Source organism: Spodoptera frugiperda, chromosome 1 (assembly GCF_023101765.2).
Source record: "Spodoptera frugiperda isolate SF20-4 chromosome 1, AGI-APGP_CSIRO_Sfru_2.0, whole genome shotgun sequence".
Lineage (NCBI taxonomy): Eukaryota > Metazoa > Arthropoda > Insecta > Lepidoptera > Noctuidae > Spodoptera > Spodoptera frugiperda.
In genome coordinates, this window is record NC_064212.1 from 10,218,185 (window position 1) to 10,245,513 (window position 27,329).

Genomic DNA, 27,329 nt, shown 5'->3' on the forward strand with positions numbered 1-27,329 from the left:
ACAGGGTGGTTTTTAATCTTGTCCCACCCAAGAAGGGAGAAGTTATTGGATGATTTTCCCCTAAAAGAATAAGTTATTTATATTTTATATTATAGGTACTCCGGTACTCGTATTTTCTAGGGACTCCAATTTGCCAACTACGAGGCACCCTTTGAGATATAGGATAAATTGAAACCTAACAGTTTCAACAAAAACGGGGTTTTTACTATTGTTAATTTTCCACTGTGTAGTATGTAGTTAATATTTAATTACTAAACTCTTATGTATATGCAAGTAAATGACCAAGTCATTAATTTATTTCTTTCCAAATCTCCTAAAAAGTTTGCATAAGTAAAACACAATGTACAACTAAGCTGTAAACCGTGTTACCTGAGTACCTATTGTTCGTGCACCAACTACCTGAGTCTAATTATTTAAATGCTGAAGGGACAGAAAGTAGCAACTCCTTAGTAATATTGCATCATGCTGGTAAGAATGGAACCAATGAATTACTTAATTATAAAGGTGAAGATGTTTTATGTTGTCCAACGCAATCGCAAAAACGATTTTCATCAGATACTGATAACATAATTATGTGCATAATAATATTATGTATTATTATTTAACGGATTGATACGTAATTATTAGTCAAGGACTCGCATGTTTGTGTTATGCCGTTTTTTTTTATATTAGTAAAAAAATATGCCCGTTTACGTATTATGTAGTACAAAATAATATATCAAAATATAAAATTTAAATTTAAATTTTTTACATAATTGTTTGTCAAGTTAAATTATTTTAACCTCTAACACTTCGTCTACCATCAAAATCATAACGGATGCTCATAAAATTTGTTTAAAGATAATAAAAATCTTGTTTTAATATCAAACATATATTTTTATTATATGTTAATTATACTCGTATTACCCGATTTCTATAACACGTAAAATGCATTTAAATAATAAAAATCACTAAGTAAAACCTTATGGAATATGATACTTCAGAATATAAATCCTTAAATTAAGAACAGGTTTTTATTAAATAAGATTTTTTGATTGAGATCTGTTGTGTTTAGGAATTCTAACTGTTGTTAATTTAAAGGTCGTTAAACGTACTTTCAATTGATACCAATATTAATAAGGTGTAATGTATTCGTTACTGGCGGGACATGTTTTAAACTTACAATTTTCCATGAGGTGCGATTTTTGTGACGCCGAGTGTATTATGTATGTATAAGATTTTTTCAGCAGCGTATGAAAAGGGCGGGCATCTTCATTAACGTCATCAGTTTAACAAAATACATAACATAATATAAATGATACAGTTTATTATTATGCGGAAATTGGGTCATACACTTGTTTGGGCAAAGATAATATGCGCTGCAATCTTATAATTGATAAACACAATGACGTGAATCCGTTGTTTATGATCTCGTACGATGAGAGTGACGAAGGTTCGTTCACCGCCCTACGTCACACGTAAGCAAATAATATCTAGTTGACATATATTGCTAAAGTATTGGGTCATTATGTAAAAAAGGATTTGGTAAATTAAACTACGGCGCCCTCCAGCTAGGTGGAGTGACGATATCCACAAGGTGGCTGGTAGTGGTTGGATGCGTAGAGCTGAAGGTCGAGCTCAGTGGCGTGCCATTGGAGAGGTCTATATCCAGCAGTGGACGAGAACAGGCTGATGTTGATAATGAAACTGCGTTAGGACATGAGAAAGTATAAGTAAATTAAACTTTTCATATTTTCTTTCTTTCCATTTAGAAACAAGAACAGATTTTATGATAGGTAATTACGGCATCCATGCTCCGAAATATTCATAAAACAGTACCTACTTTTATACATTTTTAGTCTACTCACATATTTATGGTTACTTATCTATACTCAATAGCTTTTAAGCTAATCGTGTGAAGTCCCGACATAATTTACCCTATTGCTTTATACAAAGATTAATTTATGAGTAAATAAACAGTTGTATGACAATATTAAGGTCAAAATATCGGGCAAGCAATCCTGACACTATATTGGTGATGCTGCTGATAAGTCGTGCTAAGGTGTCAGACTGCGAGCACACGACAAGTTTGGAGGCGTGCGGCTCTGTGGCCCGTGCCGGCGCGCGCGCAAGATAGCGGCGACTTACATCAGACGCCGCGGCCGGCGGCGGCGCGTGCGCGCCCGCTATATAAGCCACCGTGCCGCCGCTCAGCACTCATTCACAAATAGCAAGTGATAGATGACAAGACGATATTAGTTTGTGGCAATGTTCTACGCTCTCATGCATCATTCTAAGATCGTGAATAATAAACTGAAATACGAACAACTGTGGCATAGTGACAATTGGTGTGACAGTCATTCCCCGCGATTCGAGCATCAACAGAGATAACCCAGAGTACATCAGATCGAGTGCAGTGATTAAAAGGTAAATATTATTTGTTTTGAAAATATTTTGTTGTGACACTCCACGGAAGTTTACGATCCAGTAAATAAATACTACAAAAATATACCGGGAATATTTTCCTGTAATAATAATGAAAATATTTTACAAACAGAAATATTCTAGAACACCAATAAATTATTAAAATCAGTAGATATTATTAATCAATAAATAATTACAATAAATATTTTTTGATCTCTGTTCAATATGAATATTCAAATAATATAAATATGTGTATAGAGGTTAACGCTTGTCCACTTATTATCAATGAACTTTTTGTTTGCGTCAAATAAATGAGATAACTCGCCACTTACAATCGTTATTGCCAAAACTTTTTGATAAACGTCTTCTTATCTAGTGTTTTAATAATTAGGGGTCACCTCGGTATCAGGTTAAAATCGTGGTCCGATACTGTTGAATGACTACAAGATATGAAACTGCTTCTAGTTTCCCTTATATATGAAAATGTTGCTAACTCCTTGGTGGTGGTTTGTGGAGTCTAGACGTAAACCGATACGAGTTAACGGTATCGTGTTTAAACTATTCACGCTCTAATGCTTTCGCTCAGGGCTGATACGAATCGGATAATCATTTCGATATTTCTGATTTACAATATTCGATTATTTTTATTAATATTTTATTGGTGTTTACAAACACACATGACATCTTCGACCTCAAATATTTTCTTAATAACAACGAAGACTAATCTAGAAAACAATTATAGTATTTGACAACCCTAAAAGTAAATGAAATGCAGACACTAATAAGGTTTCGTAATTCCTTTACAGAGTAAGAAGCGGTCGATCAATCAATCGAGTCTAGATCACCTACGGAGACAAACGTGTCTGATCGACGAGACGAGTCAAGAAGATTTTGTTAACAATTTCGAAATCAATCAAGATGGCAGCAGTCCAGACTCCCACTGAGATGAGCCTTTCAGCATCTCTACCAGTGCAGCAGGAGCAATCAGAAATTGATCTGATGGCGCTAACGATGGCGGCTCTACGCTTCGTGAACCCTTGGTCTGTAGAGACCAAACAAAACAAATGGCAAGATCAGATAGTCCCGGGAGCACCGGAGGCTAAAGATCGCACGATCACCCTGGCGGAAGTCAGGCTACATGACACGCCGCAAGATTGCTGGGTGGTCATCTACGATCGAGTGTACGACATCACCAACTTCTTTGATGAGGTATGTTGAATATTTTTATACAACAAACTATTTATAAATCAAATTATATAAAAAAACTGGTTCATTTTATGTCCGGTTTTATACTTTAGACTTGAAACTAAAAGTTATTTCCTATTGTTACAGCACCCTGGTGGAGCAGACATCATGTTTGAGTACGCGGGCCACGACGCCAGCACTGCCTTCCGTAGCTCGGGACACTCACGCATGGCCATCAAAGCGTTAGAACGGTTCCTGGTCGGAGAGCTGCCCATGCAGGAGCGCATGTACCGACGACCGGGCGGAATCCGTCTCAGTGACATTCCAGAATGAAACAGCCCAGTACTTCAGATAAGTGTGCGGCCGAACTAATTAAGATTAAATGGAATTCGCCCAACGAGCTTTATTCATCGTCCAGTTAATCAATTTGGAGATGAATTGGAAAGCGGGATGAAGAGATAGAAGTAAAAATGTCCTATTCTCTTAACCAATTTCTACTTAAGTTTTCGTTCTTATTAGGTTTTTGTTAAGTTTTATCAAAACAGCTTTATTTTAGTATAAGTTAGATATGCTAGAAGCCTGTTATCACGTCAAAGTTTCTTAAACCGAGATAGTAAGGGCAAACCGAGTAGGTACGTGTATGTGTGATAAGTTGATATAATTTATTTCGCTAACCATGACTTGCTTATCCAAGAATTTGTACTTTATAATAATTATTGTTACTGTTAACCTCGGTCAGTGATGTCAGCTTTGATAAGCGCCGTCTCGTGAAAACGAACATGGCCATGTAGGTACCAAGTAGGTATACTTTTACCTCTGTTCATCAAGTAGCGAATGTATTTAATTATTCCAAGATATTTACATTTATATAATTATTAAATTATTATATCGACAATTCTTGCCAAGTTGTCACAATGCAGGGCGGCGGTTAGTTAACGGATGTTGTACCTACGTCATTATTTCAGGTCAACGATAACATTATCTTTTTGGCCAAATTTTGGCGAAATTGTTCTTTATTAGTTGAGATGATTGTATTGTCCACAAGTTTAACTAAGTTTACGTGCTTTAATTGTATTGTAATTTTAGATATAACTCAGTATTCATTTTTAATGTATTGTAATTAATTGTTATCTTTATTAGTATTAAGTGCCCTTTTTATGTTCCTATTACTTTATAATTTTGAAGAAAAATATATTTTTTGATTTACAAAATTATTTAACATTTTCATTTATTCTAAATACCTGACACCTCTATCTAATCCAATCCTATATAACATATAGGTAGATGACTGTACTTAACTTAATCCAGGTAAAGAAGACGTTAACGATGATTAAATCAAGAATACATTTTTAAAATTATTATTGTTCAAACTACGAGTACATACCTACCAACATACTAAAAATACACGAACTCTAATAGATAAATACATCAAACGAACTAATGACAAACATGTTAAAGTTTTTCGCTAACCCCATCACAACACATTAACTGATGTAGTAAAGTTCACAATTTATTATCTGAAGAAAATAAGTTTCATTAATATACATTTTATATACGACCTTAAATGATATAACACCATAGATTTTATTCCCGAAAGGCGTTAGTAGACATGCATACATACGCGTAACTCTCATTTTTCGCTAATTTTAATTCTTTTAGCTATTATTAAAACATATAAAACCAATATTATCTAAGATATTTCAAAAAAGGTATGGTGATAGAGAGGAGCGTTCAAGTAACAGAATGTAAGTTACTGGACTGGATGTGATGTTCCTTAAGATCGGAAAGCTAAGATCATTGGACCAGGCTAGCAGGATCATGCATAGCCGTGAACTGCGCAAGCATAACACGTTGTACATTGAATTTGCATATGTCTAAACTCTTGCGCGAGGTGGGACTTGTTACGCCATCTATTGACTTATGGTTGAACTGTCCATAAGTCATGAGAGACGGCAAAAGTAAGGGAGGTATGAAAATGAGAATTAAAAAAATAATTACAGAACTTAAAATTCATAGTAAAAAAACTTTGACTTTAAAAATTAGTGCCGTGGAAATGAGAGCGTTAACAAGTACGAATAAGGTAAAATTGACACGAATAATGTGTAATTAGCATGAATAGGGACAGAAAAAGCTTACAGCAGTTACATTGTTTATACCTTTATAATGTTATTACACATTTTAATATTACATTAACACCTACCCACTTGCATTTATCGAAGGATAACGCTAGAATTATACTAATTGTAAAGGCAACAACCTACCGTCTAGTGTCTACATTAAAACTTTATTACTGAATGCTGCTTTTATTTAAAAGTTCAGACATAACTGACGTACTTATTACCAATAATATTTACGATACTGCTTATCAAAGAAAAGAATATCAGGACTTATTTCAGTGTCTGGCAAAGTAAATACAAAACGTAGGTATACCCTTTGTAATAGTACGACTCATAACATATAATGCAATTCTGCCCACAGCTTTTGAATCTCAAGATGAGTGATGTTATGTTTATGTTTGTTTATTTACGATCACATATATATCTACATATTTAACCCTGATTATTACCATTAAGTGATATGAACTATCGACCTCGCTTCTAACAATTAGTTAAAGAAGATATTGAATTGAAACTGTCTGATAGATAAAAGTCTTCTTTATTAATAAATAATAAATATTAGTATCAGATCATAGGCTATGGCATCAGCATAATATCGTTCGGTAAATACCATTTAAGCAGTCTCACACTTTCTTTCCAGATCTGAAACAAAGAAATAATTTATGTTACTTACTCAAAGTATGTTTATTGTTTATCCTCCGCTGGACTCTGACAGACTCGTGGGTTATAGATGCATATAATGTATGCATTTCTTTGTATGCTATGCTTTTATACTTGATAGATCAGCTTTTGTTTTGGTCATCCTTAACCTACTACTCGTTACATTTAGCAGCTGGGTTGGCGGACGCATTTTTACCCAACTCGACTGTAGGAAGAGTTATATTTTTAGTTTGTTTCGCATTTTTAAGGTAAGACCTAATTAAGTTGTGGACAAGGTGGACACCTAATAAAGGTTGCAAGGATTAATTAATAGGATAGTCGCTAGATGGAAGAAACTTCCAACCGGTCGATGGATAGAACTTATTGAGGGAATGTTTGAATATTTTGTTCGACCCTTTCCTAAATCACTTGAAGCACGCATGTGCAAATCATAGATCAATATAATCGATCGATCGGTCAATCAAATCATAGATGTTCATACGTCAACAGCTACCTGTTCAATTTTTACTCGATCTCTAGCTACAGATCTATATTTAGATATACAAAATTTATATTATATAATCAATGTGCCAATCATAAAAAAATACTGCCTGACGTCGGTATGTGACTTTTAATGCTCTCAGACTAATAATACCTGTTATCTGCATGACCCTTAGAGACACGAGTATAAATGTGTGATCACATTATATTAAGACAAGAAACAGACTTGTCCCAACGCCACTACTCGTGTCCAGTTGTTTTTTTTAATGTATGAAATGTCAGATTAAAATAATGTTTACATAACAATAATTTGCTTTCTCTATTCTAAAGGCTTTAAAAGTGCTGGCAAATGCTATTTTAATGGATGACTATTATCAGCAACTGAGGGCAATGAGTCGAATAATATTATGGTTGTGTTTACTAATTCTAAAATGAGTTAGTACTTATTTATTCTAAAATTTAGGTTACCAAGCACAAGGGCGCCAGGATTCTAAACGAATCATTACATTACATGGGCATTTGTCCTATGTCCTACATTTTTGCGTCATCAATTTTTATTGCCTAACTTAACCTTTCTCTGATTTTTTTGACAATGGCTAAGTTTAGATCAAATGTTTTTGTGTGTTTTTTCGTCACGTCATCTACTTAAACTTTACCCATATATCATCGTGGGAAAAATAGTAGGTACAAAGGATAAACATAAACAAAAACGCAATAGAACCGATAGACAGTGATTCACACAATTTACGTTTGTTTACTCTACCAAATCCGGTTCATAGTAAAGCCTCTATGAGAAATTCCCAGATAAGTGGTAAATAGTCTTTTCTATCTCTATATATGAAGAACACAGCATCATATTTGGATTGAACTGCCTGGTCAGGCCAAGTTTATCATACTTGCTCCGTAAACACTGCGTTTTATATAAGTCTAAGTACATATTCCTGTTTAAACTAGTCCTATCTATCAAAACAAGAGCGAAAACATCGCTGTTTATCTCGAAGATCTAGGGGCGTGGTAATAGCATCATTATTTTAATAATTTACTATCATGATTGCGTTGTATCAATATACATTTATACGGAAAATATAGACGGAAGTACTATTTCAGACCTGAATATTATAGAAACAGCTTTAAGATAAGATGTAGAAGCCGGCATAACCAATCAAAAGATAAGACAACTCCTAAAAATCTTCAACCTTTACATAGCATGGAAATGCTACTATGTAAAATCAGTACAGGTAACAGGTTGTAGTTGCTACGCAGACTGCGTGATACGATATACCGAATAATAAATAGTTATGAGCACTCAAAGTAAGTATGATTCAAATGTACCTCTGATGAGCACCTCTCAAAGTCACAATATACACGATCTGAGGTCTCTTGATTAATAGCCTACTTGATAATGTCAAATTATCTCCTTAGGTCGACTTTACGCGACACTAGCGCCCTCTACTGAGCGCAAAAATAGCCAATGTTAATTCGATTTAAAGTATAGTAGGTATGTACTAGATACTTACAATTGTTTGTAGTTATAACTAAGAGTGTCCATGCTAATGTAGTATCTCAGGTAGACTATGAGCGCGAGCGTCATCAATATGGCGGTGATCTGCAGCGTCCACTCGCGCGGCATGCCGCATTTAGACACCTTCACCTCTTCTGGTGATATTGTCAACTGAAAAAATATGAACAAGAATACAACTATTCCACTGCTAATCGAGTCATGGTAAAAAGAGGTAATGTAAACTATCTTTGATAAAGACAACCTATCTCAACTTCTACAATTCGCAGATGATTTTCTTATTACTGTTATACTTATTCTCAGAATGACTCTAAATACTAAATTAGTCATTTAACACTTACCAAATAATACTTGGGATCCAATCTATTTCTCCAGGAAAAGGATGGTACCGTGTACTCTATAAATTCGATCTTGTGATCCGGAGTGGGCACGAAGCTATGTCTTACAACACAACTGTGGTGCGTGTGAGCTCCGAAGGCGGCTCGAGGATGGAGACTCTCGACTAGATACTCTGTGGACTCCTTAGAAAGACAGTCCCATCGCTCCTCGAACAAACCATTTCTTTCAGGCAATGGGGCCGCGTCCGGCTCCGTACATACACTATCTGATTCTCTGTACAGAGGATAGTGCTGAAAATAATAGATAATGTTTTTATGCCTCTATTTTTGGAGTCATAACAAAGAAGAAGCAATCTAGATTTACTCAATACATCTTTCTTCTATCGATTTTCGACTTTATTACAAAGGGTTTAAAGTTGAAATTCTATTTGACGTAAAAAGCTTACAATTACAAACTAGTATTTGCACCTTACCTGCATGATAATTGGTCTGCTATAACGTTCTAATCTCTTTTTGCCCTTACATAAACTAGATCCACTGCTGCACTTCAATATGTCTGTAGAAAAATGGATAACTTTTAATATTTTTACTCGACTGCGCGACGCACAAGAGTGTCATGTACATACATTTAGTATTTTTTTAAACTCACTTTTTATGCGACTTATTTGATGGTAGAGCAGAAGCAAAATAATGCAATTCAGTAAAATAATAATAAGAAATAACTATTGAAGAACTCTCCAGAAACAGTATAAAATAAACTTACTTGATATATTGGCTATTTCGGCAACAGTACGCGCGCAGAGATTACACCCGTCTCCTTCCATCGCCATTGAGTTGATAAGGACAAAGTGATTCCCTCTGATGCTAACTAATTGCACTGGAGGTGACTTTAGTTTATTCTCGAACCTTTTGGCGAGGTGTGGCGTTATCCTTAGAACATACTAAACTTAATTTAATAAATAAACAAAATGGCTAAGAGGTAAAATAAAATATTTATAAAGTTTGTATTTTCTTCAAGCTCTACTATCATCAACAAAAATGACAATACCTACGAAATACATCACTTTTAATTGGCCCAGCAATTCTGACTTCTCTTGCAAGCTTCTTACTTTAAACATGATTAAAGATTTGTATTTAATAACCATTTTAATTAATTTATTAACTGGGGGACTGTATACAAGATTGTGTAAGCATAAAGCTCACACTGATAAGTTAAATAGATAATAAAGTTGAAAAAGAATGAGTGAAAAGAGGTTTTCCCAAATGATATCTAACCTGTAGTGGAATCCTATATCATGGTTTCCAACAACAGCATACATTGCGGTGCCATCTGGAACTTTGAATAATGTATAAAATCTATCAACATAGTCATTGAACTCCTTTTCTGGACACCATTTGCCCTCATCAAATAGATCACCTGAAAACCAAGATTATTTTTTTATACTATAAACTTTCTATGAATGCACATGGCCCATCAGATGGTATGTGGTTACGGTGGTCTAAAAACACTCAGTAACTAATCACTCCTCAGCCTTCTTACTATCCCAAAACTAGGAGACAAAAAAACAAACAAACTTATTTTTTTTACAAAATCTTGTTCTCTTATCTTAAATTCTGAATTAAATAAAAAATATAAAAAAAGAAATTGTACCAGGTATCAGATATTTGACTAAGCATTAGTCTAATTTAAAAATTAGTAATATACATACCTAAAACAAATACAACATTTGGCTTATGGAGAGTCATAGCTGTCTGAAATGCTCTATGCATCTGCCACTCTCTCCGCCATTTGTCAAACCAGTGTCCATTCCGAGAACCCAGGAGATGTGTGTCAGCTATAACCATAGCATACACAGGCTCAACGGCATCGTTAGGCTCCTTACTCAACATTATCCAGCCACACTGAAAACATTTACAGAGTAGATTTAATATCCTTTCAGGTTTTACTAGAATTACATTTATTCTATAAATGAAACTTACTTGAATTTGAGTAACATAATAAATTAAATATTCACAATAAACGTAAATAAAAACTATACCAATAAATAGACGTGGAATTATATGAGTAAAGCTTCGGCGCAATTTTCGCACCAAGAATGCCATTATTCTAAAAACAAACTTCTATGAACAATAACAAATGATTCCTTCTATCATTTTTATTAGAAGCAATTCACGAATATAACATTTTATGCAAAATGTATTATTTACAGTTAGTATCTATCAGAAATTCAAATTCAAACCATTTACGATAAATTGTTATCAAATAAACCAAGTTTATCGGATTTCATCACAAACGTTCAGTACCTAATCCAGAACAGTGACAAAATTTGACACTTGAGTGACAGACGGTGAAGTGAATTTGATACATTCGATATTTTTTCTGGGAATTTATTTACCACTTTTTAATTTATCTAAGATCTAACAACACATATTGACGAAAAAAAAAACTTTTAATTTGTCTAAAATTAAATACAGTAAATTACAAAGACATTCTATTTAATTATGAAACTTGCGCCAAAAAAAGTACGCTACCCTTTTCAAAACAATTCATATTACGCATTAAGTATTGCAGTACTACTATGAAAGAAACGTACAGGATTTTCACTTAATAAATATTAAAAATGTGTCGATCAGATGATGATACTATCTCTAAATTTCTAAGTTAAAAGCGGCAATTATTTGTTAAAAATGCATTGTTTACGTACAACTAGACATAATCGAAAGTCGTGCGATAAAATAAAATTTGCGTGAACGGAAAAGACGCCATGTTGTGTTATGACTTTTGTTATTGTCAGATGGTTACTCTGTCAAATTATTGTCACTCTTGTTTATCAAATGGTTCACATTGAAAATAAGAACAAAACCTCGTAATTAAATAAACCATGGTTTTATTATTGCATATTTAAATTGTATATAATTTTAAACTTTGTTAAAAATGTCTATTCACTGGAGTTCAGAAATAATGAAATGGGAGTATCGCGAGTTACAAGCCACGGCTATGACCGTAGATTATTCGGGCAACAATGTGCTATTAGCGGGGCGAAGGTGGCTCGCGATAAAACAAATAACCCAGGATGAAGATTCTGGAGATATTGTCAAAAAATATCCTCGTCACAGCAAGTACGATGCGGCCGGTGCCGAGTGGTGTCAGTCATACCATGGGCAGAAACTCTGCGCAATTGCGGTGGGTATTAAATTAATTTTTACGTGGGTATATTGTATAATTTTATGTATACTTTCCTTGTAGAAAATACTGTATAATAGAATTTAAAAAGATTTATTATGTAAATAGGGATTTATTTTTTATAGAAACATTAAATATAATTGTTATGATGTATCATTTCAGAGTAACCAAAGAGTAGATGTATACGAGTGGCGTAACGGTAATGACTTGACGTGTATCTGTTCACTCCGTGGACACACTAGAGTAGTCAGTGACACTCACTTCCACAGACAGGATCATAACCTGATAGCAACATGCTCTATAGACACATTCACACATCTATGGGATTTGAGAGATGCAAGGAAACCAGTTGTTTCATTATGTGCAGTTGGTAAGTTTCAATCTGAGACTAGTAGTATGAAACATAAGAAAAACCTTTTTAATTTCTTCCAGTTAGACAGTCCAATCCACTTGTTTAAACTATAATTCAAATTTACATTAACATGGTATTATTACTTGCAGCTGGTGCCTCACAGGTGCAATGGAACAAAGTAGCCACCCATATAGTGGCCACTGCTCATGATGGTGACATAAAAATATGGGATTACCGCAAACATTCAGCTCCCATTCACTATATTTCTGCACATCTTTGCAAGATCCATGGAGTGGATTGGAGCCCTCATCATGAGTACCAATTGGTTACTTCTAGTCATGATGGAAGTATAAAGTATTTTGACATTAATAATGCACGAAGACCAGAGAATGTGATAATGACAAACTTTCCAGTATGGCGGGCGATATACACTCCATTTGGCAGTGGTCTACTCACTATTGGTGTAGGCTGGGGAGGTATGCCTAGAGTGGAACAGGCTGGTGTTATTGGTATATGGGTAGGAGGGGCATTGACACACCGACTGGTAGGACACACTGACACAGTCCAGACTATGGTTTGGAGACCAAACACTTCACCATCCAACTACCAACTAGTAACATGGGCTAGAGACCAGTCCCTAAGAGTATGGTCCATGCACCCCTCATTATTAAAAATGTGCAATCACTATCTGCCTGATGATGGAGAAAATGATGACGACAATAATAGTGACAGTAAGTAATTTAGTTCATTGTTCACTACAAATATTGTACCTACTTGAGTAATAAAATCTTACAATGACCTACATATTATAATTTCAGACGTTAGCTATGCATCTACTGCAGGGTCCACCACTGATATCTCTACAGGAGATAACAAAGGTCAAGATATTGCATTGGTAAGATATATCGATAGACTTCATGGAATTTTTGAAGAATTATTCAAAATAGCATACATTCATTACTGCTATTTATAGAATTTGTGATCCGTCTATGCCCAATTGGTAGCGATGTAACAATATATTCTTCCAGAACAAGCTGCCGCTCAAAACAAATACATCAATAGATGAAGAGTTTGAATCCATTCGTGAGATGGCAAACATCGAAGTAACAGATATGAACATTGAGACACGGACATGCCAGATACACTCTGAGCGCAATGGCTATGTAGCAAATCTCCAAGTGACTTTCCCAAGAAATGTTACAGAACAAACCATACCAAAGTTTTCCTGGCTGTCTGGAACAAATGTCGACAGTCCCACTACTATTAAGATATTACAATCTATCAATAGAACTGCTTACCGCAAGAAAAAGGAAGGTCACAGATGTCTATTGCACTGCTTGAAAACACTGGCTACGTCTATTGACGAGGTAATCTCTCACTCACTCGAGTTGTAAAAAGAAAATTTATCATAGGAAAAATGCGATACATTTAGATACTATTAATCTAAACTTGCTTGTAACTTTTAGATACCAGTTAAATCCAGTGACGATACTGACTCAATGAAGTCGAGTCAAAGAAGTCAGTCAGAGAGTGAAAATGCTGGTGACTCGTGCATCCCATTTCCTAGAACTTGTGGGGCCAAATGGTGCGGAGTCAGTACATTGGTGGTGTTCAATAGGCCCCCGAATGCTCGTCGTCTGTCGCTGAAGCACGAGACAGGCACTCCTCGGTCCATGTCCTCACTGTCGCTCACTCCGGGACTGTTTGGCACTACTGGATACAACTCTGTGTCGCCCCACGCGACTACGACGCCGTCCCCAACAAACGCGTCCGGTTTTCCACAGCTGCATCACAGACATCCGTCGAATTCCATTACTACGTTCTATTTTCAAGATAGATGGGTAAGCTATAAATGTATTTGTTGTAACATATTCCCTTGATGACTTAATCCAGCTTACATTTGATATTCTTCCATTACCAGAAAGCACAGGGTCGTCGCGCAGGCAGCATGCGAAGTCGGGGCAGTATATCTGGGTGCGTGGCGCCACGAGTCGTTTTGTACGCCGCTCCCAACCTGTTTCCACTGAGCCGTAATCTCGCTGAGAAATATATCATCAACGCTGACAACCCTATCGGTACGTAAAGGCCAAATAAATATGCCTCAAATATTTAATGCTATTTTCATAACAAAAAAATGTTAATGATAGAAATAAGTAAATGACCTTTATATTATTTGAATAGAAATGTGCGAAAAGAATGCAAAAGCGGCTACAGAAGAGGGTGAGACAGACTTAGCGCATGCGTGGGACTTGGCAGCTTTGACCGCGCGGTCACTGCGGGCGCGAGTCATCGACCACCTCGTCTCCAGCGAGGAGAGCATGGGCTGGGTCGGACACCCGCTGTGTTGCAACCTCCTCCAATCTTTGTAAGTAAACTCACATATATATCTACTCAATGTAGGTAAAAGCTATTCTAACATACTCCTTGTATTATTCCAGAATATCTCACTACGCAAAAGCGTCAAACCTTCAAATGGCCGCAATGTTGGCGTGTGCGTTTTCCGTCTTCAATGACACAAGCAACTCTAGTTCACAATCTACAATTAGCACGTCTAGTTATGTGAGTATTTTAAACTTTCTGGGAATTTCCAATTGGAATGATATGTAGACAGCTCAATTTTCTTGTTGGTTATAGGGTAACGGCACCTCTCCATACAGTACAGTGAATCAATACAGCGAGATAAGCGCGGACGGGTGGACCCTTCCCATTGTACTGCGCAGTAACTCATGCTCAGAAGCCGAGAATTTCTACACCGACTCCACGGTGTCAAAGTCCGAGAAAGCGTCGTCGTGTGTACTCGACGAAGCAACTGTACATCTGTATCATTGTTTTAAAAGAGTTTATGCTGATATACTGCATCGCTGGCAGTTAATTTATAAGAAGACTGAGGTGAGTTTCATTCTTGTTATTGGGTACATACTTAGAACAAGGCAACACTATGTGGTAACGGTGCTGTGTGTTGTGGCACCGAAGCACGTCCTGCAACGTCATCCTATATTCAAATTACAACGCAAATTTCAAACGCGCGGCTAGCTGCTCTCCGCGGTTAGCGGTCTGTGTGGCCGTGAGACACCCTACAGCTCGAAAAAGTTGCAATGCAGCGCCGTACCGCAGCGTAACCGCATCGTGTGCCCTCGCCCTAAGTACTTTCATGATGCAGCACATGTGAAAATGTCTCGTTAAAAAGCAATAAGTAACTTAAGTATATAATAATATTATATTGTGTAGGTGCTGAAGCTGGTGAACGGCGACACAAGCTGCAGCAGCGGGCCGGGCCCCGAGCTGGCGGCGGAGTGCGCGCGGTGCGGCGCGGTGGTGCGCGGCGCGGCCTGCGGGCACTGCGCGCGCCTGGCGCTGCGCTGCGCCGTCTGCGCGCGGCCCGTGCGCGGCCTGGCCGCCGCCTGCCACTACTGCGCACACGCCGGACACGCGCTGCACATGCTGCACTGGTACGTTACACGCCTCACTACACACTACTACACATACACGCCTCACTACACACTACTACACATACACGCCCCGTGCGCGGCCTGGCCGCCGCCTGCCACTACTGCGCACACGCCGGACACGCGCTGCACATGCTGCACTGGTACGTTACACGCCTCACTACACACTACTACACATACACGCCTCACTACACACTACTACACATACACGCCCCGTGCGCGGCCTGGCCGCCGCCTGCCACTACTGCGCACACGCCGGACACGCGCTGCACATGCTGCACTGGTACGTTACACGCCTCACTACACACTACTACACATACACGCCTCACTACACACTACTACACATACACGCCCCGTGCGCGGCCTGGCCGCCGCCTGCCACTACTGCGCACACGCCGGACACGCGCTGCACATGCTACACTGGTACGTTACACGCCTCACTACACACTACTACACATACACGCCTCACTACACACTACTACACATACACGCCCCGTGCGCGGCCTGGCCGCCGCCTGCCACTACTGCGCACACGCCGGACACGCGCTGCACATGCTGCACTGGTACGTTACACGCCTCACTACACACTACTACACATACACGCCTCACTACACACTACTACACATACACGCCCCGTGCGCGGCCTGGCCGCCGCCTGCCACTACTGCGCACACGCCGGACACGCGCTGCACATGCTACACTGGTACGTTACACGCCTCACTACACACTACTACACATACACGCCTCACTACACACTACTACACATACACGCCCCGTGCGCGGCCCGGCCGCCGCCTGCCACTACTGCGCACACGCCGGACACGCGCTGCACATGCTGCACTGGTACGTTACACGCCTCACTACACACTACTACACATACACGCCTCACTACACACTACTACACATACACGCCCCGTGCGCGGCCTGGCCGCCGCCTGCCACTACTGCGCACACGCCGGACACGCGCTGCACATGCTACACTGGTACGTTACACGCCTCACTACACACTACTACACATACACGCCTCACTACACACTACTACACATACACGCCCCGTGCGCGGCCCGGCCGCCGCCTGCCACTACTGCGCACACGCCGGACACGCGCTGCACATGCTGCACTGGTACGTTACACGCCTCACTACACACTACTACACATACACGCCTCACTACACACTACTACACATACACGCCCCGTGCGCGGCCTGGCCGCCGCCTGCCACTACTGCGCACACGCCGGACACGCGCTGCACATGCTGCACTGGTACGTTACACGCCTCACTACACACTACTACACATACACGCCTCACTACACACTACTACACATACACGCCCCGTGCGCGGCCTGGCCGCCGCCTGCCACTACTGCGCACACGCCGGACACGCGCTGCACATGCTGCACTGGTACGTTACACGCCTCACTACACACTACTACACATACACGCCTCACTACACACTACTACACATACACGCCCCGTGCGCGGCCTGGCCGCCGCCTGCCACTACTGCGCACACGCCGGACACGCGCTACACATGCTGCACTGGTACGTTACACGCCTCACTACACACTACTACACATACATTACACACTACTTCACATACACGCCCCGTGCGCGACGTCTTGTATTTCGTTGAGACGCGACCTCGCATCTTAGTAGCGAAGTCTAAAACGGTCTTTCATTTGTCGCTACAAATGAAAGTGTTAGACTTCTTACTATAGACACTGATAATATATTTAAACCAAAGTCCGAAAAAGCAATTAATAGTATAATTCATAATTTTCTTCTTTACAGGTTTTCTCAACACGACACGTGTCCGACAGGGTGCGGCTGCAAATGCGTGATGGAAGGCAACTCCGTGTGGAAAGGAGTCAATAAGTACGTGTGATGGCATGTATATGTAAACTGGTATTGTAATTGTATAATTGTAAACTGCTATGTAAATATCACAATTTATACATAACTATTTCTCTCGGGTACAGTAGAATAGCTTTTTAACTCATAAAGCATTTTACGGGCTTTGACCAGTTTTATACTGTAAATGGGGATAGTGTGTATGTATGCTCAACAAAATATCTTACAACCAATTTGACAAGTGGCCTTCTATTATTATTATATGATAGTTGACAACTAGTCATATTCAATACTTTTATATACCGATGTAATAGTGTTTTATTTCGAATAAGTACTACAAAAAAGTTAATTTTATATGTATAATCAAAAGGATCGATTGAAATGTCATGGTCTTCAAACTCAGCTGTACCATATTTTTGGAGAAAATAGATCTCTATCCGAAGAATGATGGCCAATGATAAAATTATGCTTTTATATTTTAGTATAACAATAATCTTCTACACGTTAAGGATTTTGTATATTTTAATTGTGTATATATTATGTTATCAATGAAGACTGCCAATTTTATACAATCAATTATTAATAAATAAGTACACAATTTTATCAAGAATTTTATTTAACAAACTTTTTATATTACAAAATTTTAAAACAATATTTAAAGGTGCACTTATTAGTTTTAATGATGTGTGAGTCTAACTATAGGTACCTGTTGGGCGGTCCCATTGCTTTAATAAGGTATTTAAAAAGGGGTGATACAGATGTGTAGAGAATATGGTGAACTAAACATGTGTATTTTGGCCGTGAAGATAACTAATAACTCCATTAAGTTATAATAATTACTCCAGTAGGTACAGTAGAAGAAATATGTTTCCTCTTCGTCTGACTGACGGATACCTGCGTACCTAGGTGATGTGAGAACGTCTAGTGTAGTATTATTGTAGTTAGTTTGGTAATTAACTTAGGTAGACTTTTGCTATTATTAAATCAATTTGCCGAAACACCATTGGCGAAGAATATATTTATTTTGTTTGTACTTCGGTTATGAATAAACGGTACTTTATAATTGGTACGACCTGTGTCTATGAAATCTATTTTATATAAAATCGCATTGGACTTAGTGTGACAACAACTGTTAATATATTTAGATTCATTAATATTCCATTACTCACACTTCTCTTACATTTTTTGGTATTTTTCTTGCCAGCAAAAAACAATGCTGTGCTCAGTCTCTCAAGCTTTTACTTGCGAAGATTAGAAGCCTACCTACTCTAAGTAAATGTACGTTGCAGGGACAGCAGGGATGAATAGGTACCAAAAGTCGTAAAAGGAATCAAAATTCATATTTGCTTATAAGTAATGACTATAATTGGTCGTGAGATTATTTATTATAAAACAAAATAACAAATAAAATAGCTAAGTAACAAAATCCTGACATTATGTCAAATTAACATTAACAATGAGCAAATAAATAAATTTAATATTTTTATCATACAATTGTATAAGTCTAGTTTCACGTGAAAATATTAGGTACATTGGATTTCTGAAAGTATAAATTCATATTTTTTGACCTTACAATAGTATTCAACTATTTGGGCACTTGGCATGATTCTAACATGAAATTTATTTTTAATTCCCTTTCAAAAATCGAATGTTAAATATTTTTTGAGTTAGATAAAAATATGTTATATTACTATAATCGAAGATATGGATACTAAGGACCTGTTTCACAATTTCTGATCAAGTTGTTGATAGCTTAGCTGGCACAAGAACTTACGACACTGGCAGTATAGTCAACAAGTCTGTATTGGAGACTCAGTTACCAGAAAAAAAAAGAAGTAATTCAGACATTGTAAAAAAGGCCTTAGTCTCATGAGCAATGAGGGGATAAAATGCATTTAAGACAAAAATATTTCTCTTTATCAGCAAATCTGTTATTAAATGATTATAAAGTCACATCGACATTGTTTGTATTTACAGTATTGTTTCTTATTGTAATATCTGTTACTACCTAAAAGAGAAAAAAATACATATAAGTAGGCACAATATAAAAAGGAAAGGTTTAGGCACCATCAAATTGTTTCAAGCGAACTACATCTAAAAGAATTAATTACACTATAAACTAAACTTAAACAAATTTGTAAATAACACTTAATACAATAATATATAAAAAAGAGATTCTTTCGTCTTGATATCTACTTTGGTATTTTTTGTGAAAATTTTGTTGTTTAGGGGTAACCTACCTAAGTATAATATGTCACACTAGATCTATAGTCATAGGGCATGCAATATACTCTTTGATTAATATTAACACAACATTTTTTGACAAACTTTTACATATACAATGTGATAGGCGTGGGACTTCTAACCCGTTAAGGCTGAGTACTACATCTAATTTTATCGACAAAAAAAATAATATGGGGGTTGAACCCCTAATTGAAAATATTGGAAAATTGTGATTTTTTCGGTAAAAATAATTCACAAATGATTTTTTTCTCACCAAAACATTATCAAACATATGAAAAAAGTAATGAATTAGTTAGCCAAGGTTATTAGCTACCGTTTGTCGTTTTTCGTTTTTTGTTTCTACGACGCATACAACCTTTGATATCAAAAAAAGTAAAGAAAATATTAAAGTAGCCATAACTTTTAGGGGAGGGGATTCGACCCTTCGACCCCCGACTTTTGTCGATAAAATTAGATGTAGTACTCAGCCTTAACGGGTTAGAAGTCTCAAACCTATCACATTGTAGATTTTCTAAATGAACATCTACAAAACATATGAATTAAGTTTTAGTATTCGACCTACGTACCTCCGAGAGAAGCCAATTGAAGAATTTTGGCGCGAAAACTACAAATCTAGTGCAACATATTATCAACATACCTTTAAAATTGCTATGTGATTCTGTGCCTTATTTACAGTAGATTTACTGAACATTATTGTGAAAACGATAGGGTAGTTTCCAACTAGTCATATTTATTACTTTTTTCGTAATGATAACAAATAGTTTAATCTGAATGTAATACTTATTTCATGTAAATTACTTTAAAAAATGCTGAAAATAAATTAAAATTTAATCAGTTAATGAGATTACCATTACTTTTATTAGATATTCATTCGATTCGTTAGTGAAAATAATTTGTTTTTGATTTAGGAAACAACCCTATTAAGAAGAAATGTATAAAAAATCACAACAGTGTTCAAATGTTGAAATAAAGAACAGAACACATACGTATTCCACTATAACACAATGTTTATAGAAATTACCACAAATTCTAAGAATTAAAACTACTGTAGTGGTACTATAATCTAGTCAACAACTGCTGTTTCAGCAACTTTTTCACATATTTCGTAAAATTGGATCTCATTAAATCCCTAACTAGTTATTACCCAAGTAAAATGATTATAATTCATGAAAAACAACACTTTTTTTAAACTAAGTAACCAAATCTTTGTGGAATATTACATTTGTTGTAAAAAAAGTTGCATAACAGCATTTTGTTGACTAGACTACAAAGTACGCATGCGCGGCGCAATGGCATGGATGCTGATCTCAGAGGCGAGTTGTTCTATTGTAGCAGCTAAAACAATAAATTGTTGTTAGTAAACTGTTATTACAACTACATTACTACTTAGGTAAACTAATAAAATTCTGGATTTCTGTGAGTTTCACACATTTCAATAAAAGAAAACGAACTAAGTAAGTAGTCGCGTTTATTTTAGGCCTAAAGCGGGCGATGGGAGGAAAGGCAGAATTAAAAATAAATCTTAAGAATGTAACCCTCAAATTAAAAGAAAACCAAATTGGATTACTCCGTTATTGTAAGTACGAAGAAACATTTTTTTTTCACCGAAAAATAAGGGGTAAGTAATAACACCCGAACAAAGCCAAGTTGGGCTGCTAGTTTAAAACAAATGCGACTTAAGTATTCGTGTAAACTATAAACTAGGAATTATTAAAAATCACTCTAGAGATTCTAACTATAGATAGTAGATACCTAAGAGCACACAACAAGGGTTAATATCCTTTTATCTGGCAATTTATCCGTCCGTGTTCTTCGAATAGTGATTAGACACGTTCGCAAATTGCCAAAATGAATTGTGTAATGTTAATAGCTACGGTGAAATAAACAAAAAAAATACGCCTAAGTTAAGTAGGTATGCATGTAGACAAACTCTAGTCCTAATCGTAGAATAAAAAATATCCAATAGGTACCTAGAAATCTAAATCGAATATCTGTACCACATTGAATACCTATCGCGACATTACCACATGGAAAGGAAGGATACCTTAAATACTGTAGATTCCTTAATTTATTTTATTTCTGATAAAAAATCTTACTTAGCAAAAAACATAATTTGATGTGATAGATAACAGTTTTATTTCTAATTTAACCAGGCCCAGGCGATTAATAAAATATAGTAATTCAAATTCATTTTGAAAATAAAATCCTTATTTAAGGTACCTCCATGTGGTATTGTCGTGGAACGCCCTGTACCTACGGCTGTATAAGACATAAAAATATGTATAATTATATACTGACAATGAGATTAGTTAGTCTACTCGCGTCTGTCTGATATAAGGCGACAGTATGATGAGAGTGAGTTTGTTTGCGTCGTACCTCTCGAGCAGCCTGCGCTTGAGCTCGGGCGGGTAGGTGACGTAGATGTAGTGGTCGTCGTGGTCCGGGTCGTCCAACATGGCGTCGTCGGCCGCCAGGCGCTCGCCGCGCGTGGGCGACGAGTGCGTCGTCATCGACACCGACGCGCTGCCCGCCACGCTGCCCTCTTCCGAGCTACAACAGTTCTTTCATTCACTTTTGGAAAACACGAGCTACGATAGAAAACGTAACGTATGTACCTAGATCTTCGACTCCTAGGCGCCGGGAAATCTTCAGCCGCTTCTTGGAGGTAAAGATGATCGACCATTGTATTAATGAGAAACGCCTGCACATAAGGCAGCCTTTCCAAAAACAAAAACATGAATAGGTGAGCATCTAAGTACTACGTGGTGGTATCTATGTGTACAAAGTAGCCGTGATATCTATGTTTTATGTTACATGACGATACTTGAATGATACTTTAACCTTGTAAATCTCGTTCATGAAATTTTAATGGTATCAATTTTGTGATTGCAATCTAATAAGAGTAAGTGACTACGCACACATGTGTCCAGTTTCCTTACCAGGCGATTGTGTAACTTACTCGAACACAATCCAGATGATATAGTAGCACATACAGAGTGCCAACGCTAGGCCGGTAGCCAGGGCCAGCAACAGCGGCCAGGGGAAGGCGCGAGCCGAGGGCGCCGTGTCCTCCCAGTACCGGTCGCAGCTCAGGTACCAGCACACAGCGCGCTGCATTTCCTCTATTAAAAAACAATAATATAATAGTAACTGCACGTGGAAAATAAAGTTATTTTAAACTTATAAAAAAAGAAAGGAAATATAGGAAACCTTCAAGCTCGGTGAACTGATGTTGCGTGAGGTGTAGAAGAAGTGTCGCTATGCAGGAATGTACTATTCTTTCACAGCGAACCTGAAATAAAAAAAAAAAATCTATAAATAAACTACTCTGAAACTGAAGCATGAAAACTTTTTAATTTAAAATCTAAATTATATTTTTCTTATTCTAAAGAGACTGATAAAGATATTGATAATTTACTGCTTCTATGAGTCAAGTTCATAAAACTACCTGTCTCGGGTAGTCGGGTATAAAGTGAATATATATCATGTAAGTATTATATGATTATAATGAAACTGGAAATATTGTAGGACCTTGAGTGTCTGAAGGCGGGTGGGGTCACAAGCCGCTCGCTCTGCCTGCAAGTCCGCCAGCCTCTTGTGCCGGCTGTCGGGAGGCAAGGATGACTCCACGGTGTCCGCATCACACAACTCAGCTGTCTGATTAGCGTCACTGTCATTATCCTCCGTTCTTTTCTCGTCTGGTTCTGAAAAAATAACGTTACCATCGTCAACTACAGAAAAGAGAAATTGCTATTTTCACTCGACGGGAGCTATACTACTTATAATAGGTATTTTCCGTCTGCAATCTATCGATTTTAAATATTAATAGATACTTATAACAAAATATATTTTGTGGATATGTTTTGGTGGTTTCTGTGACGTCACGAACATCACCTTACACTGCTTCTCGTAATTGCGACAACTTCATTACACAGGCAGGCAAGTACTTAAGATTTGTACTAGTAAGGAAGTACCTGATTCCTCCTCTCGTACGTCTGCTTCTGACCGCGGGCAGTCTTCTATGGGGGGCGGTGGTGCGGTGCGCGCTCTGTGCCGCCTTCTCGCGTTGACTCTGGCCACGCTCCGCGTCGCTGCTGGTGCAAGTGCTTTTTTCACTGATTCTACGTCTTGCCATACCTGAGTGAAAGTCTTTTTATTGCTATGATACTACCATGTATAAAAGTTACATACAATATCAACAGCATCCAAAACAAATTACTAGACACTAGCGCCATCTACTGAGCGCAAAAACGCCCAATGTCATTCGATTTAAAGTATAGTAGATATGTACTAGGTACTTACAATTGTTTGTAGTTATAACTGAGAGTGTCCATGCTAATGTAGTATCTCAGGTAGACTATGAGCGCGAGCGTCATCAATATGGCGGTGATCTGCAGCGTCCACTCGCGCGGCATGCCGCATTTAGACACCTTCACCTCTTCTGGTGATATTGTCAACTGAAAAAATATGAACAAGAATACAACTATTACACTGCTAATAGAGTCACTGTAAAAAAGTAATATAACCTATCTTTGATAAGACGACCTATCTTAACTTCTACAATTAACAGATGGTTTTCTTATTACTAGTAACTTACTCAGAACGACAATAAAAACTAAATTAGTAATTTAACACACTTACCAAATAATACTTGGGATCCAATCTATTTCTCCAGGAAAAGGATGGTACCGTGTACTCTATAAATTCGATCTTGTGATCCGGAGTGGGCACGAAGCTATGTCTTACAACACAACTGTGGTGCGTGTGAGCTCCGAAGGCGGCTCGAGGATGGAGACTCTCGACTAGATACTCTGTGGACTCCTTAGAAAGACAGTCCCATCGCTCCTCGAACAAACCATTTCTTTCAGGCAATGGGGCCGCGTCCGGCTCCGTACATACACTATCTGATTCTCTGTACAGAGGATAGTGCTGAAAATAATAGATAATGTTTTTTGCCATCTATTTTTGTCGTCATAACAGGAATACAAGTTTCTTCTCTTGATTTTCGAGTTTATTACAAAGGGTTAAAGTAGAAATTCTGTTTGACGTAGATTACAGTTACAAACTAGTATTCACACCTTACCTGCATGATAATTGGTCTGCTATAACGTTCTAATCTCTTTTTGCCCTTACATAAACTAGATCCACTGCTGCACTTCAATATGTCTGTAGAAAAATGGATAACTTTTAATATTTTTACTCGACTGCGCGACGCACAAGAGTGTCATGTACATACATTTAGTATTTTTTTAAACTCACTTTTTATGCGACTTATTTGATGGTAGAGCAGAAGCAAAATAATGCAATTCAGTAAAATAATAAGAAGAATTAACAATTCAGGAACTCTCCAGAAACAGTATAAAATAAACTTACTTGATATATTGGCTATTTCGGCAACAGTACGCGCGCAGAGATTACACCCGTCTCCTTCCATCGCCATTGAGTTGATAAGGACAAAGTGATTCCCTCTGATGCTAACTAATTGCACTGGAGGTGACTTTAGTTTATTCTCGAACCTTTTGGCGAGGTGTGGCGTTATCCTTAGAACATACTAAACTTAATTTAATAAATAAACAAAATGGCTAAGAGGTAAAATAAAATATTTATAAAGTTTGTATTTTCTTCAAGCTCTACTATCATCAACAAAAATGACAATACCTACGAAATACATCACTTTTAATTGGCCCAGCAATTCTGACTTCTCTTGCAAGCTTCTTACTTTAAACATGATTAAAGATTTGTATTTAATAACCATTTTAATTAATTTAACTTAACTGTAGGACTCTGTACATGTTAACATAAAGCTCACACTGATAAGTTAAATAGATAATAAAGTTGAAAAAGAATGAGTGAAAAGAGGTTTTCCCAAATGATATCTAACCTGTAGTGGAATCCTATATCATGGTTTCCAACAACAGCATACATTGCGGTGCCATCTGGAACTTTGAATAATGTATAAAATCTATCAACATAGTCATTGAACTCCTTTTCTGGACACCATTTGCCCTCATCAAATAGATCACCTGAAAGAATAAATAATTCCATTAATTGTTTACCACTATTATAAACAGATAACTCACTCCTCAGCCTTCTTACTATCCCAAAAGTAGTAATGTTTTTGTGTATAATTAGTAGTTAATAATTTTTTTATCAAAATTAAAAATAAGTACAAAATCTATCACTCTTCTCTCAAATTCTGAATTATATAAAGAATAAAAAGAAGTTGATGAAAAACTGCCTTGTTAAAGTGGTTGCAAAAGCTACCGATTCTTTCGATTCTCATATGAAAAGTTGTGTACAGTAGCATTACGTGCCATAATGTACCTCTGCTCTTTGGGGATAAAATAATCATATCTATATAAAAGAGGTGTATCATAAGTATCAGATACACAACCAAGAATTTGTCTAATTTAAAAACTAGTAGTAACTCACATACCTAATACAAATACAACATTTGGCTTATGGAGAGTCATAGCTGTCTGAAATGCTCTATGCATCTGCCACTCTCTCCGCCATTTGTCAAACCAGTGTCCATTCCGAGAACCCAGGAGATGTGTGTCAGCTATAACCATAGCATACACAGGCTCAACGCCATCATTAGGCTCCTTACTCAACATTATCCAGCCACACTGAAAACATTTACAGAGTAGATTTAATATCCTTTCAGGTTTTACTAGAATTACATTTATTCTATAAATGAAACTTACTTGAATTTGAGTAACATAATAAATTAAATATTCACAATAAACGTAAATAAAAACTAGACCAATAAATAGACGTGGAATTATATGAGTAAAGCTTCGGCGCAATTTTCGCACCAAGAATGCCATTATTCTAAAAACAAACTTCTATGAACAATAACAAATGATTCCTTCTATCATTTTTATTAGAAGCAATTCACGAATATAACATTTTATGTTAAATGTATTATTTACAGTTAGTATCTATCAGAAATTCAAATTCAAACCATTTACGATAAATTGTTATCAAATAAACCAAGTTTATCGGATTTCATCACAAACGTTCAGTAATTTAGTACAGTGACATTAATATTTGACACTAGAGTGACAGACAGACAGTGAAGTTTAATTTGATACTTTCGATATTTTTCCCGAGAAATTATTTAACACTTAATTTATCTAAGATCTAACAACACATTTTGACGAAAAAAGCTTAAAATTTGTTTAAAATTAAATACACTTGTTCAGTAAATTACTAAGATATTCTATTGAATTATGAATCTTGCGCCAAAAAAGTACGCTACCATTTTCAAAACAATTCATATTACGCATAAAGTATTGCAATACTACTATGAAAGAAACGTACAGGATTTTCACTTAATAAATATTAAAAATGTGTCGATCAGATGATGATAATATCACTAAATTTCTAAATTAAAACGGCAATTATTTGTCGAAAATGCATTGTTTACGTACAACTAGACGGAATCGAAAGTTGTGCGGATAAAATAAAAACTGCGTGAACGGAAAAGACACCATGTTGTGTTATGACTTTTGTTATTGTCAGATGGTTACTCTGTCAAATTATT

General features: G+C 37.0%; 4 protein-coding genes across 18 annotated transcripts in view; 2 read left to right on the forward strand and 2 right to left on the reverse strand.

Moving 5' to 3' along the window:
* Window positions 1–2,192: 2,192 nt before the first annotated feature.
* On the forward strand, window positions 2,193–4,802 carry LOC118273757 (uncharacterized). Its single transcript, XM_035590910.2, has 3 exons — window positions 2,193–2,406; window positions 3,210–3,612; window positions 3,736–4,802. The coding sequence occupies exons 2-3, from the start codon at window positions 3,322–3,324 to the stop codon at window positions 3,919–3,921; spliced, it is 477 nt and encodes a 158-aa protein (XP_035446803.1). The 5' UTR covers window positions 2,193–2,406; window positions 3,210–3,321; the 3' UTR covers window positions 3,922–4,802.
* A 1,425-nt stretch (window positions 4,803–6,227) lies between these two features.
* On the reverse strand, window positions 6,228–26,833 carry LOC118273748 (metallophosphoesterase 1). 12 transcript variants are annotated; one of them, XM_050695394.1, is made up of 10 exons: window positions 26,748–26,766; window positions 26,488–26,614; window positions 10,412–10,604; window positions 9,978–10,119; window positions 9,751–9,810; window positions 9,466–9,632; window positions 9,176–9,258; window positions 8,706–8,993; window positions 8,363–8,517; window positions 6,228–6,347 (listed from the first exon to the last, which is right to left on the reverse strand). In XM_050695394.1, the coding sequence occupies exons 2-10, from the start codon at window positions 26,608–26,610 to the stop codon at window positions 6,329–6,331; spliced, it is 1,230 nt and encodes a 409-aa protein (XP_050551351.1). In that variant the 5' UTR covers window positions 26,611–26,614; window positions 26,748–26,766; the 3' UTR covers window positions 6,228–6,328. The 12 variants fall into 12 exon arrangements, with proteins under 12 accessions (XP_050551351.1, XP_050551342.1, XP_050551331.1 ...); XM_050695385.1 differs by lacking the exons at window positions 26,488–26,614; window positions 26,748–26,766 and adding exons at window positions 10,683–10,809; window positions 11,007–11,202; XM_050695374.1 differs by having other exon boundaries at window positions 26,488–26,833.
* Window positions 11,491–18,139, forward strand: LOC118273725 (GATOR complex protein WDR59). The gene is made up of 12 exons (XM_035590861.2): window positions 11,491–11,886; window positions 12,049–12,256; window positions 12,388–12,969; window positions 13,057–13,133; window positions 13,267–13,605; window positions 13,705–14,079; window positions 14,160–14,313; window positions 14,420–14,603; window positions 14,677–14,797; window positions 14,873–15,127; window positions 15,467–15,687; window positions 17,477–18,139. The coding sequence occupies exons 1-12, from the start codon at window positions 11,638–11,640 to the stop codon at window positions 17,568–17,570; spliced, it is 2,859 nt and encodes a 952-aa protein (XP_035446754.2). The 5' UTR covers window positions 11,491–11,637; the 3' UTR covers window positions 17,571–18,139.
* The window catches only part of LOC118273745 (uncharacterized), a 30,822-nt gene continuing 22,371 nt past the window's right edge, over window positions 18,879–27,329 (reverse strand). For all 4 annotated transcript variants that reach the window (XM_050695339.1, XM_035590894.2, XM_050695348.1 and 1 more), the window contains one exon: window positions 18,879–19,255. The gene's annotated coding sequence lies outside the window, so the exon portion shown is untranslated. The remainder of the gene's footprint in view (window positions 19,256–27,329) is intronic.

Excerpts from the sequence above, each read along its gene's own strand:
- LOC118273748 (XM_050695374.1), bottom strand. The coding sequence starts at position 26,610 with ATGGCATTCTTGGTGCGAAAATTGCGCCGAAGCTTTACTCATATAATT. Across the intron at positions 9,811-9,977 it reads GATATAGGATTCCACTACAG|TAAGAAGCTTGCAAGAGAAG; the intron begins GTTAGATATCAT and ends TCATGTTTAAAG. Across the intron at positions 8,994-9,175 it reads GCAGACCAATTATCATGCAG|CACTATCCTCTGTACAGAGA; the intron begins GTAAGGTGCAAA and ends TATTATTTTCAG.
- LOC118273725 (XM_035590861.2), top strand. The coding sequence starts at position 11,638 with ATGTCTATTCACTGGAGTTCAGAAATAATGAAATGGGAGTATCGCGAG. Across the intron at positions 12,970-13,056 it reads TGACGACAATAATAGTGACA|ACGTTAGCTATGCATCTACT; the intron begins GTAAGTAATTTA and ends TTATAATTTCAG. Across the intron at positions 15,688-17,476 it reads GCGCTGCACATGCTGCACTG|GTTTTCTCAACACGACACGT; the intron begins GTACGTTACACG and ends TCTTCTTTACAG.
- LOC118273757 (XM_035590910.2), top strand. The coding sequence starts at position 3,322 with ATGGCAGCAGTCCAGACTCCCACTGAGATGAGCCTTTCAGCATCTCTA. Across the intron at positions 3,613-3,735 it reads TCACCAACTTCTTTGATGAG|CACCCTGGTGGAGCAGACAT; the intron begins GTATGTTGAATA and ends CTATTGTTACAG.